Source organism: Papaver somniferum, chromosome 8 (genome assembly GCF_003573695.1).
Source record: "Papaver somniferum cultivar HN1 chromosome 8, ASM357369v1, whole genome shotgun sequence".
In the NCBI taxonomy this organism is placed as follows: domain Eukaryota; kingdom Viridiplantae; phylum Streptophyta; class Magnoliopsida; order Ranunculales; family Papaveraceae; genus Papaver; species Papaver somniferum.
In genome coordinates, this window is record NC_039365.1 from 104215473 (window position 1) to 104235982 (window position 20510).

A 20510-nucleotide genomic window follows, 5' to 3' on the forward strand; every position below is an offset into this window, starting at 1 on the left:
TGGGCTATCAAATTTTTCAAAAATCCTAATTTACCTCCACATTAATTGCTAAAACAATCATCTTTTCATTTTCAGTAAATCCAAAAACATAAAAAACCTAAACCTAAAAAACTTTCTATTTTCATCACAATCTTTCCAAATTCTCCAAATCCTAATCAACTTTTTTTTTCATCCTCTTCTCCAAGATCTTCGATCCAACCAAGAAAAAGGTAAATCTCCATCAACCCTTTCTATGACTCGCATTTCTTCATTGATTTACATGTTTAAATCTTCGATTTTCGTCCATCAAGAACTCTGATTACACCCAGAATCGGTTTATGTTGACATATCGAATAAACCGATTCTGGGTTTTGTTCTTCGGCCATGAAGAACATGCAGAGTAATCGGTTTATATGATGATTAACATCAACCGATTCTAGGTTTAAAAAAGAAATATGAAAATACATCACCATAATCGGTTTATAAGTGCTTTATAATAATCCGATTCTGGATACAATTTTTTTTTTAACTATGCGATCCCATAATAGAGTTTTATGTGCTTGTTAATTTACCGATTAAGATTGTCTCTTCAGATTCCATTCCACAATTGGTGTTTATATATGTATCACATAATCGGATTTTACAGACCTTCGAGAAGACCGATTATTTCAAATTATTTCACTTTTTTCAAAAAAATTGACGTTATGGACTTTCTCTATATATAGAGACCTCATCCTTGGACCCCATTTGGCCCAAAATTGCTCATTTTATTCCCTCTCACTCCATATACTCCACAACTAATCATTTCATACCTCCACAATGACATCATTTGACAAATGAAGATTTGGCAATCACCAAAGTTTGGTACGCGGAAACTCGAGTTAGAAGGCAGTCCTCCGTAAGGGTAGATGCCGAAACCTTTTGGACAAAGGTGCATAACAAATATAGGCAAGAGTTTGGGAATCATAATGGAAGAAGTGTTCAACAAGTGCATGATAGGCACCTAGTCATCGAAAATGCGATACTTGCTATTTTAGCTATCCAAAAACGGTTTTTGAACGCTACCCACTTTAGCTACTCCATTGAACAATTTGTATGTATTCTTGTGGTTTATTTTAGGTGATCCATGTTGTTTGATCTTCCTACTAAACACCACTAAAAAAGTAAGTTTTTGTAGCATGAAGTCGTCAAAGCGTGCTAATTGGAGGAAAAGGGGGAAACATTCGCATTCGATGCAAGCTATCAATTCACGGTATCCAAAATCTCGGAGTATTCCCCGGACTTCATGTCGAGTGAATGAGACACGGATTCCTCCATCGAAGATTGATGGTTTTAGAAGTTTTTTGTGTAGGTTTTGTGGGTAAATATCTATGTAAACCCTCACGGGACTATAACTCGTCCTCTAAGGTCGCGTAAGGGTTTAAAGGCTTGATGCATGTGCTAAATGCATCCTACAATATTGAAATGAATGAAAAAAAAATCTTATGAAAGACGATAATCGGTTTATATATGTCAAATAAAAAACCGATTTGTATAATCGGATTATACATATGCCAACTTCAACCGATTGTTGAAGTCCTCTGTTAATTTTGGAACATCAATCCAGAACCGGTTTACAAGTGCATTAACGTAAACCGATTCTGGGTACTTTTTACGAAAAAAAATCAAAAAATTTAAGTTGTTTGATGTTTGAAGAACTCTTTAACATTAGTTGATCTAACATCTAAAATATAATTAACATCTAATACGATTAATTAGTGCTAATTAAACATAGGTAAATTAGGTACTTAAGTAATTGTTGGATAAGGGGTGGTGTGAAAGTTATTTCTAATGATCTTTTTTGTTATTTAGTAGTAGGGCCAAATTAAGTGGGGTAGGCCCCAATTTTATCCGGCTTAAATAGGTTGTTTAGGTACACATCCAGAAGTTGATTTTTGACTTTTGCACGAAAAAAATCAGAATTTAATTTGGGTACACAATTTCAGAAAGATTTCTAAAGGTTAAAAAGTACTCCCTCCGTTCCTAAATAATAGGCTGGTTTCTATAAATAGATGTTTCAAAAAAATAGGCTGGTTTCCTAATTGGGATAGTCAAATGTTACTTTAGTTTTCTGGGACCACTTTTTTCTTAACTTCTTTTGATGACAAGTGTCATGTGGACCATTTCACCTTACTTCTTTTACTGACAAGTGTCATGGAGACCATTTCATTTCACTTCTTTTATTGACAAGTGTCATGAGGACCACTTTCAATGATTAGTTCTCTTAATTTCCTTAATTTTCTTTAAAAACAAAACCAGCCTATTAATTAGGAACGAATGAGTAATTTTTTGTGAAACAAAATATTTTCTCTTTTGACTTCTGCTCCTGACTTCTATTTCTGGAGAAGCAGAAGTCAGAAGCAAATTTGTATCTAAACGCGTTGTAATGGCATGTTTGGATTGCACATCAGAAAAAAGTCAAAAGTCAATTTGGCTGTCAAATTTTAAGACAACTTTTAGAAATCGAAAAGTTAACTTTTTGTGAAGCAAAATAGTTTTGTTTCTGACTTCTGAAGAAATACAAGTCAAAAACAGATTTGTATTTGAACGCGCAGTAAATCTCGGTAGAAGTCCCATAAGATACAGCATTGATGGATCTCATAGCGGGTAAACAATATCTCCTATAAATCTCCGCGGTGGGGAAAAAAGGTGACACCCTTTCTAAATTCGGCCTATTCGTAGATAACACTAAAAAAAAAATATCATTTTTCCTGAAATAGAGGTGTTTATATACTATTTGCCAACGACAATTGTTAACCGTCTCAAAAGATTAAAAACCTTTAATAGCGTGGTAAGGTAGAGATCCAAATCTTCGAGCAACCAAGGAGAATCTTGAATAGTGATGAGTGCGGAACATTTTCACGGGAGAGTACAGCCATTGATTAACTGTATCCGTCTATAGTGTTGATAGAGTTAAAGAAAGTCCAAACTGATCCAAGAAAATCAGTTGGTTTTATATCTGAAAACGGAAATGTGAAAAATGTTGCAATCTATAATTATCATTAATGAACCAACTAACTTTCTAGGCCAAGATTCTGGTGTTACTATTAAAGTATTCAAGGAAAGTCATATACGTATCTTCCAAACTACAATATATTCAGCATTTCTCTCCCTTACAGTTCTAAAACTGTTCAGTTTTTGGCTACTAGCTGGAAATGCCATCTTCCTTGCCATCCGCATTATGTTTCTTCATGGACATGATCGATACAATGGTTTCTCTTTCTCAAATATGTCAAATAGTTTTTGAAAATGTAATCAGCAACAACCGTGGAAGAAGGCAGAGAACACTTGCTTGGCTGGTGGAATGGGGAAGGAATATAAACAGGCAAACATCACCAACTATGCAAGCATCAGATGAAGAAAATTTTTACGCCCTTTCCGTGCTGGCACTTTAGCAGTTTACTCGCAATCCCAGAATTCTGTGTTTTTTTTATCTAATTACTTCCGTTTGGAACTCAATCTTGTCTGGGTAAGCTTATTCCAGATCAGAAATCAGAATATGCTAGTTGTGATTGTGACATGAAAATGTTCAGAGGGTTTATCTTGGACAAAATGTATGTTATGTTCTTAAGTCAGTGTTAATGAGCTGTGTGTGAACACTGCCCAGATAGACTCGTATAGTATCAAATTATTGTTCAACTATTTCTCATCAAAAGCTTCTTCCTAAGGCTTTGTTACCTTTTAACTCTTTTAAGTTTTATCTGTAGAGTTTTAATGTACTGATTTTCCATATTTAGAAGGAAACAAAACCTACAGACTTAATCTTTGGTTCTGAATTCTGCCATGAACTAAGACCACAATCGTAGTCAGGTCACCCCGTGTTAAAAACACAATACCTAGCAAAGATGGAAGAATGCTTCTTTATAACCCTAAACCTGGGTGTCTCAAGCGCCTCTCTGTCACCTGCATTTGTATCTCTTCGGATTTTTGTCACCTGGAGCACTTACTCTTTGACTAAACAACAAGTTTTCTCACTGACCCTCTAACAGGTACATATATTTGATGAAATTTCCAATATTGTTGGCAATTTTTCTGACCATCTGCTTTCACATGCTCCGACATCTTTTCCGTCGTTTCTGTTGCTGCTAAAATTTTGACCTATTGAATCCAATATTGTTTATATGCAGCTAACTTCACACGCACACAAGCATAAGAACAGGTAATAAACTGAGGCATCTAACTCATTTAAAAAATAAAGAAAAATATATTAAAATTTGGCTCATGCACAATTGCCCTTATTTTCTACATCATTGAAAGAGAAAAAAAAAGTGAAAAAAGAAGCAACAAAGGGGAGAGAAGTACAAGAGAGTCTGCCTCACATTATAGAACAACCTTGCTGAGGGTCAAGCATCTCAGGAGATCTGCAGAACAATAAACGGAAAGGAGGCAAGGTCAGACAGTTCAGAAAGATATGAAAACAACCCAGCAAATATCACATGGTTGAATTATCAAAAGACCAGTCATTTAATAGCCACGAGCATATCTTGATATCAGTTAATCCTGGCAATTTATCTGTATATAAAGCCATAAAGGACCTTTCTCAACACACTGATTCTAGAAACACTTAATGTATTATTAGTCCTTGAGGAGAACAGATCTCATCTCTTCATTTGAAAGGAACTGCTAGTACTAGGAGAGCCACCCTCTATTTCAATTATCAAAGATAATGGTAAAAAATTAGAAAGAAAAAAAAAGGTCCTGCCAAAAAAAGTACTCTAGGAAAATTAAGATGCTATACATGAAGGAAAAGGTAAAGGCCGTGGTGTGAAGCTAGAACCATAAATTATAAAGTCAAAGAAAATGGAAAAGTTAACGCTACAGTGCACAAAACTAGGACCATAAACTTCTATCAGCCAACCATTTGCTAAATAAGGCATGTTGTCCAGCAGAGGGATTTTCCAAGGTTTCAGTAAAACCACTATGTCTATTTAACCTTTCAAGTGGATGGATCTAGTTCTAATTTCCAATAACGCAAACCGAACATAATGAGGCTAATATGTGTGCATTATCAAGAGTTAAAATCCAATCATAATACTGAACCATTAGCATTAAAGCACTAGCAGCTGAATACCAAATGTGTGTGCATTTGACTAACAATCAATACCATAAATTTCTAACGACTCTTAAAAGATTGCTATGCTGAATGAAAATAATGTCCCTGTACACTTACAACTGGCCAAGGTTGGAAAAATCAAGATCTGGAGCAAGCTCTTGCACGATATCACTAGGAGGCTGGCCACATTCTTGCATTTTCTGCATAAGTTCAACAATCTTGGTGAAGTTACCAGGATCTCTATCATAAACTTGATTCAGTTCCTTTATAAGCTCGTATTGGTGACTGTAACGATCATAATCTTCTTTGCTTAAGCTAGATTTGTGTTCTTCCAACCATTTTGGATATCTCGTGCCTATTTCTTTCATGGGTTCATGAAGAATCTCCTTAGATAGAAGCTGCTGCATCATTGTCTCCACTATAGATTCCATGTCCTAGGGAAAGCAAAACGAGCAATGAGTTCTGAGAGAATGTTACACAGCTAAAAGTAATAAACATTAGGACCCTCAGGGGAAAAACTAAGCACTGAAAACTTGGAAAAAGAGAGAAAAAAAGGCATCAGCAGTAAACGGAACTAGTTAACTGATTCATTCACAATAATAGCTATATTAACAACTTCAAACAAACTAAAACCTTCCTCAGTTCATTAGTAAGAAACAAGATAAGGTTAATAAAATTTATCAATGCAAATTAATATTATATACGACAACAAATCAAGGTTAGGCAGCTGGTCAAAGTTCTAATGTGATAATGCACGTTAAATTTCCACAGATCACCACTCCTTCCCTTGTTTCTCTGCTTAAGAAAGCATTCCTAATCTGGTTGTTTTCAGATTAAGAATGGAATTTGAAGGTGATTGTGGTGTGGTTTAACGTATTTAACTTGCATAAAATCTGGTAATTCTGATTTATTTATTTTAGTTTCAACATATCGCACAGAGCACCAAACAGTTTTTCACTTTTTCTAACTAAAATGACCAGCCAGCAAATTAAAGTAATATCTCATATATGTCCACCCGGAAGAGGTTGTGGCCACTAGGAATGTTATTAGTCTAATAGAACATTGATAAACCTTAGATCAAACAATGAAATCCTTGTCACCAAATTCCAAAATCGATCCTTGTTAGCAAAACAGGGTTGAGCCAACTCTGATAAAACAAAACAGTACCAGTAACAAGCTCTTGCGCAACCATATCGAAGGTTATTTTTAAAGTCTAATACCATGTGTCCTTCACAGTAACACTAATATAGATTATCCACTACAGCTTTATGTGCTTATACTACAACCCTCTAAGAAGATAAATCAATTTGAACCAACAATAATAATAACATTTGAATTCATAATTGTCTTAGCTCATCATTGGCCATCAAATGTGTTAGTAGATCACTGTATCATGTCCGTGGGATAATGTGTTAAAGTATGGCTACGGATGGGACAGTGAGTGATGCATAATCAGAACCTAGATTAGATAACACTTAGAATGCGTAAGTAGGCTATGAACTCTTACACAATCACTTTCTTAAGCACCTCAAAAAATACTCCTTTTCAATTCTTAATATCTCCCATTCCTTACCTTTCTACGAACACACAGATTAACAAGAAACTCTTGCACACAGCTTTCTTTTGAATCATTCAGTCGATTTCAAAATGTTTAACTGAGTACACAAAGTTTAAGTATACCCTTCTCCAATCAGCTATATATTTCCAACCTATCAAATGTGCTATCTAATTAGAAATTGGGGTTGCCTAGTTTCTCGAAATTTTCACAACCCTTTGCTACATACTTGATTTGAGGATAATAGTAACTCAACCACAACTAGTTAAGCAGTAGAACAATTCAGAATTTGAAAGCAAAATATAACCTACGACAATTCTCCAATAAAATTCAAAGAATACCCAAATACTGAAAACCCTAATTCCCCAAATACTGAAAACCCTAATTCCAAAATGTAAGAAAATATATATACCTGAGACCCAGCCATCTCTTCAAATTGCTTAACCCAATCATCCATCATTTCGTCCTCCTTCCCTAAACCATCTACACCCAAATTAGGCACCTTAGATGCTGCCGCAGTAGTCGATTCTAACCCACGAACTGCCTCTCTAGTTTGTTCCCTCAATTTCTCAAACGCCTCAGTAACATGATCTTCTTTCTTTTTTGGTGGCTGTTTCCCTTTCTTCTTACTTTTTAAATCAGGTAAACCACCTAATAATCCTTGTACTGCTCCAGATGATGATGATGATGGAAAAGACTTATCTTCGCTCTTCTCCCCAATATTTTCACTCCTTTGTGATGAAGTTAGATTTAGATTATGGAAATCATCCAAAGCACTATCAAGGAGTTCGTCTAAATCGTCATGATCTTCCGCCATTGCTCTTCTTCTCTGTACAGAAATCTTCTCCTCTCTCTCTCTCTCTCTCTCTGGACTGTGCGTTTATATTTGTTTGAAACTTCGTTCGAAGGCAAGTATTATGCTCGACTAAATATACTGATTGGTTTCAGGATAATGGGGTCACCCTGTTGCTTTGTTTTCATTCCCAACCGTCTGATTCCTCTTTCACACTATGCGGTGTGGGGTGTCGGCAGTTGTATTCAAGTGTGTCAAACATGGCCACTGGAACCGTTACCAACTAGCATGCTGTACCATAGGCTTTGTAGTATACCGTGTTATGTGTGTGTTTATCCCTGTTGGGAACAGATGGTTGTACTAGTGTTTCTGCAAGTTTAACAGATAAAGAAGTTCGACTACATGAAAATTATTGTTGATGCATTGTATGATTTAAAAAAGAAAAGGACTGCTGGCTTTGGACTAACTGTGCGCTGTTGCAGGTACATATTTTGGAGCAAGGGGGCTACATTCATGGAGGATTAGGAGCGGAGGATGCTGAATATTTAGCAATGAAAGAGGTTGCAATATAGGCAGAAGGTTTGGGTAACATCAAAGTTGTGTTTGAGCTAAATAGTGAAGTAGTTGTCAAGTCTGTCAATAGTGAATAGAACAAACCCTTGTATTCACTGGATGTGTCGAGGGATTGTCACCTTATTGTTACCTTATTGTTAGAGGAATGTAAACTGATTTATGTTGCAGTGTGCCTGAATCTAGGTAACCAAAATATTGGCGAAAAATGCTGCTAACAGAGTGGAAAGAGTAAGTGAAGCAACTCTTATAATGATTGGATGTATGCATAATATATAGAAACCCCGCGAGGAATTACGAAACAAATGATGACAAATCTCTAAGAGGCCAAACAACACTATATTTTTGGAGCCATATCTTTGTTAAGAAAAATTCTGGTAATAGAGCGACAGATATAACTGGACAATCAAGAAACAAAAAGAAATGCTTCAAAAAAAAATATATAAAAGAATATATATTTAAAAGGCCAAGGAGGAAGCATCAAAATGAAAATTAGAGTTGTGAAAAGTTCTCATATGATAAGAGCCAATTTCACCACTAGTTGAGTTAACAGAATTCCACCTGTAAAAAAGAAAAAAGAACAGCAAATACAAAATTTCGGCATTCCAGTACAGGTCGTCTTGTATGTATAAATAAAGATACTTCAGAAAGCCATACAAAAGAACGGAAGAGAAATCTTATTTTTCGTAAGCTTACTTTTTTTTAGCCCTGCTGAAAACTTGAAGAAGGGGGTTGTTTCTTTTCTTACGCTATGCTAGTTTTACCATCTCTCCCTCATTCAACCAAATAAATCAACAAATGAACTGTACAAATGGTGCCCATGGATGTTGTGTGTTTTGTATTGGTGAAAAAAGGACACCATGTCCCAAACTATCTAGCATTTCAGACCATGGAAGAGTTATATCCAAACCCAGGTCTTAGAATACAGGAAACTGTTGTCCTTGTTTTGAACTCTATGTGCATTTCACCTAATAGCTTTATCTTCTCGTTCTAGATTCCCCGTACAAAACCATAATATTCTGAAACTCATGAAACCCATTCTTTTTCTTGGATAGAGAGGCCGAGAAATCAGGGGAAAGAGCTGACCTGGACCAATGACCCTCATGAGAAGCAAAGTGTTGATTCCTCGAGCCACTTCGATTCAGAGCTCTACCTCTTGGAGGTCTGACCCAAAACTTGAACCATTCCTCGTCAGATGAATGGATGAAGGATCATTGGGAATCGAAGATGTTGGCGAATACCCTAAAACCTCTCCTAAAGGTCTCGATCCATTTGTATACGGAGAAGAGCTATTTGCATCATTAATGCTTCCACTCCATGACGCTGTTCTCCGCGAACGAGATTGAGCAGTGGAATTACCATTACCAGCTATTCTGCTCGCAGTGGGGATGTTGCTCATGCTTGCGAAACGCTGCATGGATGGTGATGATGATGATGGTGATGGTGGTGGTGGTTGTTGAGATGAATAAAATGAATCATTAGTCATCACGGATGAGATATCTTCACTAGGGCCAGTACTTTCTTGCATAATTTCACCTGTTGCCGCTATTGATTGTTCCCCAGATGATGACGGTGTAGGTGCAGGAGCCGGAGCAGGAACAAAAAACTTTGCATTGCTAGTGCCAATTGGATTTGCAACTGGAGCAGGAGGGGACTGGAATAAGTTTGCTGAGACCCCGCCACCTTTATTGAAGGTATCAACGTACCTGCAGAAAGTCAAGAACAAGGCGGTTATGCCTCTGAAATGACATTAATAAAAATCCAAAGTACCTTCCACTGGAAATATATTATTAGGATTCTCCATTCCCAACCAAAGACAGACCAAGCATTGATCTCATCAGTGAAATAATTTTTTCCCTTTGGTCAACTTCCATCAGTCTAGATATTGGTAAGGATGTAATGGCTTAATGGGGTTACCGCCGTATCATACTGTCTAATTTTGGATGAAGTTGAGCTTTCCTAGTCTCAGTGCAAACCTAAGGAAAAGCTAAGTATGATGTGAAAAATTCAAAGTTGGATACCTTGATCTAACACCCATTCGGCCACGGGAAGAGAACTGGTTAGAGCTCGATGGAATTGGAGGTATCCCTGAACTTCGTTCTGAATGAGTTGGGCTTCTGCTTTCAGCAACTCCATTATTAGCAGGAGGACTGTCATTTCTAAATGCATGCTGCATGTTGTAATCTGTTGTTCCATTCTGAAAAACTGCATTTGTTGGAGGTGGAGGTGGCGCTGATTCCTCAGCAGTAACGTTAGCACCTTCCTCTACCCATCTCTTGAGTTTCTCGTCATAGTAAAATTTATTCGATTCACCCAACTTCGCCTTTTGTGTCATGCAGAAAACAGAAAAAGATAGGAAAAAGAAAGTTAATCATTCAAATAAAGGAAATCATGAAGGAATTGACAAATCTAGCCGCTGGAATATACCTGTTTATCTGACCTAGATCTTCCGACCCACCCTATGGTCTTTTGGAAAATTGTTGACCCCAAAAGACCAAAGCGAGATGACCCACCTGCACCTGATGCTTTGCTTTGTCCATCAGCAGAAGCTCCACCCTTCGATGAATTAGCCTATTAAAGTCAGCCAGGCTCAACACTTTAATACAACCCAAATAAATTGACTGGGAAATCATTAGATGGAGAAGAAATAAACCTGTCTACCAAAATCCGGCTCTGAAACGCTCCTATTGGGCATACTCCTCCTATTACTATCACCTGCCCATTCACTAATGGTTTCCACTGAGGCCGAAGGCATTAAAGATGACATGGCCATTGTCGATTGACTAGCTGGTACACGGGGTATTGGTGGACGGTTATCCTGGTCATTACTTTTAGTCGACGAGGCCGATGGTGGTGGTGGTCCAATCATTCGGTGAATAGATCTATCAATAAATGGGAGGAATTTACTAACAAGTTTTCCTGGAGCCAAGTTAATACCGAATCCTCCCTATAAAAAAGCACAGTTATCAATACTTAAAACTGATCCAACGGAGAATAAGTTTGCAATTGAAATTGCAATCCTACACACCTGCTGATGAGTCCTAACTCGCTCCTCCAGTGATGAAACCAATTGTTTCCATGTCTCCACTTCTGGTGCTCGGCCATTTTTCAGAGATTTTGTTATTGCTTGACAATACCTGAAAGATACTACCATTAAGAAAGTGGAAAGCATGTGCAAAACAAAATCAAGCAAAGAAACTAAAATTTACTTACTTCAAAGATTCTGAAACTTTTCCCACTTCAGCCAGCATATGGGCATATACAAGTTTATACGGCTGAAATGGTAGCAAGACGGATTGAGAATTCCCGAGCACCGTCGTATATTCATAGAATTCTGTCCTCTGCCCAGATATTGGTGGATCGAGTCAGTTATTCCATATATGAATATGCATGATAAATCTTTAGAAGGTAAAAGAAAATACACAAAGATCAAAAAGTGCATCACATTGATTAAGTAATTAAGTGATAGAAAAAACATTTAAGAACATAAAGATGGTAAAAGATGAGACGTGGGATATCAAAGTTGCTACACTTCCCTACCTAACCACTTAAACTATGTGCTGAACCAATTTGTTGAAAACAGATACATGAAACAAACCTATCATTCTAGCCTCTATTTTTTTATCAAACATCATTAACCCCACAAAATCCAATCCCTAGAGTAATGTTTCGCAATTCAATCCTCAAAAAACTGTCCAACAAAAATTTGAGATTTGATCGTGATAGGGTGGTACAGCTGCTTATGGGATTAGAGGATGGTAGTACTAGTGACAGCAATAGGGGTGGTAATGGCAATAACAAAGATGAATTGACAAGATAAATGTTTGGCCTTATTATTAAACGAAAAGGATGAACACTTTTCCTATAACATTCTTTTTAAATTCAACTGGGGAAAACTGTTTAACTGGGAAGAATCATCTCTTGTCATGCGACATAAGCATTAAAAAGGGCAGATTAATATGTAAAGCCAATCACCAACTTCAGAGAATGTAATAAGGGTACAAAAATAGGACGAGTAGAACCTGTATAGCCTCAGGGCTCGCATATGTTCGAGGGCATCTCCAGTGGTCAGCACCAATAAGACACAATCTTGCACTGTCAGAAAACGACTCGAAGTTTGCTTCCGCAACTAAGTAGCAGATGTGTGCAGCAGTAATCTGTTCCATAAATAATAAGATCCAGACTCCAAGAGCAACATAATCCAGTAAACCCCATGTAAAAAATTTCAAAAAGAAACAAAAAGAAAGAAAGACAGACCTCGCCTCTCTCCTTCCAGAGACAATCCCCAAGATGAAGTACTACAAGTTCATCACCTTTTGTTCTGTTTGCAGCAATGATGGCCAAATTCTCTTCCCAGTCATCTAGCATTCCGTTGGCACCGCCCTTTAGCCATAAAAAATTTTAAAAAACAAAGATAACAAACAACATATTAAGAGAATCGGTTTGAGTTCACTGAAGCAATGTGCAAAAATTCATTATTTGCAAATGGTAAGATAAAACCATGTCCAAAAGCCCAACAAATCCAGGTATAGAAGCAATTTGTTACTTTATAGGCATACTGAAGAAAGGATGACATGCCTATGTGAAAATCATGACCAGTGCATGATTCACATACTGAGCTTGTTGTTCATGTCCGCATAAAAGTCATGCAAGGAGTATTATTAACACATAACAATTGAAAATTAGAAGCCTAATTCAGTCGAAACTAATCTGGAAAAAATATCTACCTGTGCATGCTGTTGAGACATATGTAAAGCATCGGGTGAACCACCGCTTTTACTCGTGCTATCAGCAGAAAACACATCTGCTGGTTGCCCTGCAGTTAGCAAGCACAATGTACGCAAAGGTGAACCAGCTACTAACTGGCAATGAGCCATCTGTCTCACGGATTCAATATAATGCTGCATGCATACATAAAGCAAAGTGAGAGTTGGTAAGCTAAATTTCAGATTGTCAGATACAGCCATCTCAATCAACCTCTAGACAAATTCAATCATGTGGATATGAAAGAGAAAAGGGAAGAAAAAAGACAGTCTGACCTGATCACCAAGTTGTGCTGCAAGAATAAGAGCAGGTCCCCACAACTGACCTTCCTGTGCACATTGTAGGGCCTCTTTTGTTCTACCAGAAACAAGAAGGTTTTGTACCTCAGCAGCGGTTGCCTACATAAAACAGCATTTGGAATATTACGTAACTACAGAGAAAGAAAAAAAAGGTAAGAAACAAACTGATTAAGAAAAACAAAACATACCCGCAGTTGACCTTCGGAAGGCACATTTGTTAAGCAGTGCCTTTGGGAGGCGTACCCACTTAGCTGAGAACTACTACTTTTAGCCGAAGCAAAAAGTTTTGCAACAGCTGACTCGGGACGATCATTTTCCTACAAGGAAAGAAAAACAAAAACCAACAATTTAGTATCTGTAATCTAACAATTCATCCAGTACAGACATAAACTCCAACTTTTTCTTTTTTGGCAAAAGTCCAAGATTAGTGTGCTGTGAATTTTGTGTCTTAAGTACATAAGGACAATTATTGACAATACTGAATAATGGAACAAAAGAGAGAAATTTTAGCAGCCTACAACACTCAATGTTGGTGATAAAAAAAAATCTTTGAGAATAATTTGAGTAAATGCTACTCAAAACATATATGCGAGTTACAATATAAAATAACAAGAAAAAATTATAAAAACAGATTTTAGTACACAAGAAAACAAAACCATAAATACAACATTTTTACCTTCAAAGATGGATCCGAACCAAAAGGAGACCGAAGTTTACCATAATGTTGGCAAGCTATTTTTAACAAAGAAAGAAGCAACCTCAAAAGTTCTCCATTCCTATAGTCCACATTCAATGATGCACACTCCGTAATCCTCTCATCAATCCAAGTATTTAATTCTTTATTTCCACTATTTCCACCAACCAGAGGCCCAGGAAAGGATTGGTGGCACAGAGTACGGAAATAACCTGAACCACCAAAATCAATGTTTGACGCGCCATTTTTGTTGGTGACAGTATCCATCAAGTCAAGAACTGAAATGGAACCTCCTATGCAGTCCTTCGCATATTACAAAACATATTTCAGATTTTAACAATAACATATTTTTCAAAATCAGTTAACTGAAATTACAAGTTTAAGACAGTCAAAAGTGAAAGCTCAGGGCCTAACCTTGCTTGCATACGCCGTGCTTGAACCAAGAGCACCGCTATCTTTCACAACTACGAGTTTTCCACCAAAACCAAAAGTAACCAGGGCATGAGGAGGACGACCATGGGGAGACCTCCCATCTTGTGGAGTATGTGATGTTTGAGTGCTACTAGGAAAGGTTTGTTGGGAATACCTTCCTATATTATGATTGCCATAAAAACCATGTGAAGCAGTCATCTGGTTATTCTGCTCCAACATTGGCTGGTTCATCTGATGTGAAAAAGTGTCAGTGGGAACAAAGCTCGGGAATGAACCCACCCTTTCATTCCCACCATAACTATGACTTGTCTGTTGCTGCTCATATGAAGCAGTTAGGACAGGTTTGAAACTAATTTGCTGATCCAGGGAATTGCTCGAATAACCCCTTGAATTGTATAGAGTCTCTGAATGCTGGTTTTCTGTGTAACTGGCGAGAGAATTACTCTTAACCATTGTCTTAGGTTGCCACATATTGGTATTCTGCTGAACGTAATTACCAGGCTGGTCACCACCATGGGCTTCACTTCGATTACCTTGCGATTCATAGGCTTCAACTTTTCCGTAGTCATTAAATGTCCCTTGGTCTCTCACAGGGGTGAAACTACAAACAAAAGCATTACCGTTTTGAGATATCTGGTCTTCAGTTGAAGGTGTCGGCTGACCAGCCTGACTATAAGATTCTGACTGAGCAGCCAGACCATAAGATTCTGACTGACCAGCCTGATCATAAGATCCCGACTGACCAGCTTGGGTATAACTTTCCAACTGACCAGCCTGGGTATGCGATTCCAACTGACCAGCCTGGGTATAAGATTCTAAATGACCAGCCTGGGTATAAGATCCAGCCTGACTAGCCTGGGTATAAGAACTGTCCTGGGTATAAGATCCCGACTGACCGTCATGGGTATAAGATCCTGATTGACTGGCATGGGTATAAGATCCTGACTGATCAGCCTGCATATAGGATTCCGACTGATCAGCCTGAGCATAAGATCCCCACTGACTAGCCTGAGTATAAGATGCTAACGGGTACCATTGTTTGGCAATACTATCATAAAACCAATCAGGGTATTGTGGATCAAAAATCATATGTGCTGGATACACCATGGTTCCCTGGGAAGCCTGATTCCAGTTCGCAACACTGCCAGTTGTACAACCCTCGTCTAGGGTACCCCCAACAGATTGAGTCGTTTGCTGTAAAAATGAAGCTTCTGAGCACTGGGTTGAAACAACATCAGCACTTGTTGCCTGAGCTGTATCTTCGTAATTTGCTTGGTTATTTATTGTTGAGTCAGGAATTGATGTACCAGTATTTACGCCATATTCCCAACCAGGATACTGAACAGGTTGGGCAATGTAGGCATCTTGCTCATTATTTGTCTGTTCACTTCCTGATGTATATGTTCTAGCATCATTGTTCTGCTTGAAACTTAGTGATGATGTAGAACCATAAACTTCATTTTCTACCGTTTCAGATCTATGGTTGGAATCAACTAGTGCATTATTCCCGATATCTGCATAAGGATCAACTGAGTTGTTGGAATCGACTCCAGTATTATTCCCGATATTTTCAAAAGGATCGTCGCATAATAAATCCGAGTATGACCCAAAACCACTGCCACCCTTCTCATCACCATCAGCATAAAAAGAACTCCACTGAAATTCTTTAACGCATGTACTCTTAGATCCGCTATTATTGCTCGTTGACGTGTCTAATGAAACTTCAGCCGTCTTCGACACATCACTAGTCTCAAAATTGTTATCAAGAACAGCTGAAGTGGAACCGACATGTGAGACACCCTCCTCTTGATCCACGCTTCCCTTTTCTGTCTTATCATCAGAAGACAATGCAACAACCCCGTCCTCTGATTTCTTTTCCTCTTCTGCGGAAACCCCAAATCCAGCACCACTAGTTGTATCTGCTGACACAATAGGAACCTCATCCATACTTAAATTTGTAAATGCTCTCACCTCATCAGAATCTGAACCACCATCCATACCGCTAGAACCAACAACAGATGTCACAGTAGTTGACGTAACCCCAAATTCATCATCGTCGACAAGCTTATCAAAAAAATCATCATCTGCTTCCTCCAGTTGAGATGGAGGAAATGCCATGGATTGTATATAACCCTAAATTTACAATTTCTCAGCGAAATTCACCTCAATTAACTCCACACAGCTCCAATTTGCAACCTAAATTGAACCTTAAAAACTATTTCACAATTATAAAAACGAATTCCCCAAATATATATACTCTCCTATACGTTACCTACAAATCCAGAAAAAAATATATAAGATCTTAAATTCCAATAACAAAATCAGTGTCTTAACCTAAATTCAACAAGCGGATCATAACAAGTAAGTAAGATCTAAGGTTTACCGAATCCTAGTACAACAATAAAAACATATATCAAACCCAGAAAAAAAAAATTGAACAAATCAGAATCATGATTGTAATCCAAATCTATAAACTTACCGGTAAATTAGAAGATATGCAGGGATCGATCTAGAGAGAGAAAGAAGAAGAAAACTCAGACAGAAGAAGAATTGAATAGAGAGAGAAACCCTCGAGTTCTCGTAAGAGCCGACAAATCATCTTCTCACCCACCAACGCCTCATGTTCATATTTTTTTAGTTTGGGATATAAAATAAAACTAATTTTTTTTCTTTTTCTCAGCGTTATTAATTAAGACTTTGAAATAGACTTTAGTCGGAAATACCCTCTCAATGTATCTTTTTGATCCGTCTTACTCCTTCCGTCCCACTATTAAGTGACCTAGTTCAAGTTTGCACAATTTTTAAGGTAAGTAAGGGGAAAAGTATTTTTAAGCACCTTTTACAAGTATACCCCTATGGATAATAAATGGTGAAATTTTGAAATGATTTATCTCTCAAATTACACCACAGATGTTTGCAAACTTTGTACCATGAAAAAACATTTTAAAACACCTACGTAACGAATATAAACATGACTATCAAATTATGCATATTTCTTATATTTCTTATAATTAATCAAAATGATATTTTAAAAATATCACCTTGTTTAGTGATATAGATCACTTAATAGTGGGACAAAATCTAAAAGTAATTAGGTCACTTATTAGTGGGACGGAGAGAGAGAGTAATATATCTATCTGAGAGGGATATGACGTAATAATGAGGTTTAGTGTTGTCTAATTGATATTAATAAACTAGTTGAGGAAACAAATCCCAGTAAAACGGTATTTTCTGAGTTTATTTTTTCTTTTTGGAATTTAATGGGAAGGTGGAGTTTTTTTAATCTGACATGGATAGAAATAGATGTGAATGTGGAATTGAACGCATCAGTCAATTTGATAAATAATTTTTTTTCTTTGTTGTTGAAGGTAAATTGATAAATAACTGAATTCAGTGGAATTTAACTATGTTTTCTTTTCCTTTTTCGTCCAAACAAAAGATGATAGAGCTAATCTCTTACGACGGGGAGATCCTTAATAGCCATTTTTATTCATTTATTTTTGATAAATAAAGAAACTTTTTATTAATAGAAATTTTTAGTTATAATGAGTGTTTAAGATCCAAAATAAAAGAATACAAAGTAATAAGAACACACCGTCAAAATACACTACCAAGAAATCTGACAAGAGAAAGAGAAGGATTACAGAAGCGTGACAAATACAAGTATGAAATAAGATTTTATTAAATCGGAGGAAGAATGGTTTTTCTCATAATTAAATTCCAACCATTTAGTTTGTTTTTCTTCATTGGAAAGATGTGTGCTTGTTCAAATCTCTTGTAACTAGTGATTAAGCTTTCGATGTCAAAAAGATCACAGATGAAGATTCCTTTGCCGGATAAGTTGATGATGAAGATCTCGTCACCGGAGATGACAAAGATGAAAATTTCTTCGTCGGTTGTAGATAAGTTATAAAAACATAATAACAACTAAGCTAAAACTACTAACTAGTCTAGAAAGCAAGAATAGTGAAGAAATCTACTCAGATCTGGTCCAAGATGGACGTCAGCTAAGGGAATCAATTGCTTAGAGCCTTGCGAAGTTCAGGAGATGTAAGGAGCGCGTCTGTAACTGAATCCTTTGGAGTGTGGATTCGGTCTCAACTACATTCCGGTCTGAAGTCTGATAGTAGGCTAATGTTTGTAACAACTTAATACATTTTGGTGTTCAAATCTGGACGGGGTCCCAGGGTTTTTCTGCTACTGTGGTTTCCTAGTTAACAAAACTTCTGGTGTTTTGTGTTTTTCCCTTTCCGCATTCTCTTGTTTATCGTTTTAATTAGATTTACGCAAGTCGTACGTATTCAATCTTAGTAGATGCGTCCATCTAATTGTGATCGATTACGAGACTTGTTTCTTGTAGAATTCGTATCTTGAAAGATAGATAACAAGTTACTTGGAAGAATTCTGATTTGATTATTTGGATACGACTAGATTGAACTTAGATGTTGATTTTTGAGATCGTCCAAGTACTCTTCTAAACAATCAGGTTCACTGGCTCTTTTGTCTATACGTACTTGAGAAAAAATAGAGATATAAACTCTACATATCAAGGATCATTAAGTTGGTCTCTTTGGAATTGTGTTAGGTTTTGTCCATACATGTTTCCAAATGAAAAATTGGTGATGTACTTAGTACTCTCTCATTTTCAATTGTTATCAGAGCTGGAAAACACATTTTGACCTAACAAGTATGTGTTTGTGGCAATCAGAATTATGGACAATAATGAAATCTCGATTAACGTACCTCCAGCCTTCGATGACACAAATTACTTATGGTGGAAAATAGTTATGCGATCTTTCTTATAATCTCAAGATTTTAAGACATGGGTTCTTGTTGTAAGAGGATCCAATACTCCAATGGTTGGAGAAGGAGCGGTTGTTGTTCCAAAAGATATAGCTACATTCAGTGAAGTCGAAATCAGTTGCTAAACACAACTTTGACAGGATGAATTTTATTATCCATGTCATAAGCCAAGATCTTCAACATCATGTGTCCACATGCACTAGATTGAAGGATGCTTGAGAATTGGGATATCTTGGAAACCGTATTTGAAAGGAATTCCGTAGAAAATGAAGCAAAGATTCAAACCTAACTTCTGATTGGGAAAACCTTCGTATGGTCTATGAAGATTTGTTTGAGGAATTTAATCACAAATTTTCAAAGATAGTGAATGTTTGTTATGCAATAGGAAAGACCATTCCTGAAAGGGATATTGTTATGAAAAAGATCTTTACCAGCTCGATATATGTCTAAGAAGCATGCCATCACTAAAGGAAACGATTTTACCACACTTTTCAAAAGCACCATTGTTGGAAAGTTAATGATCTTTGATCATGAGCAACTCACAGCTAATGAGAAGACTTAGAGCCTGTTTGGTATAGTTTTCAAAAACAGTTTTCTGTTTTTAAAAACAGAGAAAACTGAAAACAAGAGAAATTATGTTTGGTATGGATATTTTCAGAAAATGTTTTCTATTTGTTTTCTGTTTTTGAAAACAAAAAAATGAAAACAACAAATTATTGTTTCCTATGTTTTCTTTTTTTTTTCTTTGTTCCTTTCTTCTTCTTTTTCAGAACAAAATAAGAGACTGGGGAAATGACTGCAAGTGAGGCATGGCCAGTATTACTATCTCTTAGACGAGTCTTTACATTTAATTTGATTCAGTTAATTTTCCTTGGTTTCCAAAATCAATTTTTATCTTACCAAACAATTTTTAGAAATGAAAACAAGGAAAAAGGGTATGTTTTTAAAACAGTAGAAAACTATTTTTGAAATTGTCTTTGAAAATCGTACCAAACCGGACCTTACGCTCTAGAAGTTGTGACCAAATCAAGCTCTCCTCCTCATAATATTAGCTTGTATTGGGCCGATGAATGTTGTGATGATCATGTCGAATTAGGAACCACCATGTCTATGATCACACAACTTGTTATAAATCTTCTCACGAGACGTAGAGAAAAACGTTCGTGAAAACGGATCTTTAGATCAAACTTTCAGGATAAATCTTCTTCTCAAGATGAAAACCTTATTCGGTGCTTTAGATGTCGCGGTTTGGACATATACAAAAGGATTTCCCTAGTAAGGAACACTATCAAGGAAATAATGCTCCCATAGTTTCTCTTGATGATATACCTGATGAGCTCCCTTCTTAAGATTACATGGAGAATTCTTTCCTTGCAGTAGAAACACTTGTAGATCCTAATTCTGACACAGATGATGAATCAGATAAGGAGATTCTTGAGTTTTTGAATAAAGGTAAAAAAATTCATCGTGAAAACCTTCGTCTAAAGAAAAACTTGGAAAAAGCGTAAACATCTATTTGTGTGAAAAAA

At 36.8% G+C, this 20510-nt stretch overlaps 2 protein-coding genes across 3 annotated transcripts; both read right to left on the bottom strand.

Moving 5' to 3' along the window:
• Positions 1–4199: 4199 nt before the first annotated feature.
• LOC113302427 (peroxisome biogenesis protein 19-2-like) lies at positions 4200–7525 on the bottom strand. The gene is made up of 3 exons (XM_026551327.1): positions 7039–7525; positions 5189–5505; positions 4200–4379 (listed from the first exon to the last, which is right to left on the bottom strand). The coding sequence occupies exons 1-3, from the start codon at positions 7441–7443 to the stop codon at positions 4334–4336; spliced, it is 768 nt and encodes a 255-aa protein (XP_026407112.1). The 5' UTR covers positions 7444–7525; the 3' UTR covers positions 4200–4333.
• An 888-nt stretch (positions 7526–8413) lies between these two features.
• On the bottom strand, positions 8414–16822 carry LOC113302428 (protein transport protein SEC16A homolog). Of its 2 annotated transcripts, none has more exons than XM_026551329.1 (14): positions 16658–16822; positions 14161–16450; positions 13729–14049; positions 13241–13369; positions 13029–13151; positions 12717–12890; positions 12247–12372; positions 12012–12146; positions 11203–11330; positions 11018–11126; positions 10643–10936; positions 10417–10545; positions 10011–10312; positions 8414–9695 (listed from the first exon to the last, which is right to left on the bottom strand). In XM_026551329.1, exons 2-14 carry the CDS (start codon positions 16294–16296, stop codon positions 9131–9133), a joined length of 4671 nt encoding a protein of 1556 aa, XP_026407114.1. In that variant the 5' UTR covers positions 16297–16450; positions 16658–16822; the 3' UTR covers positions 8414–9130. The 2 variants fall into 2 exon arrangements, with proteins under 2 accessions (XP_026407114.1, XP_026407113.1); XM_026551328.1 differs by having other exon boundaries at positions 10417–10560.
• Positions 16823–20510: the final 3688 nt, after the last annotated feature.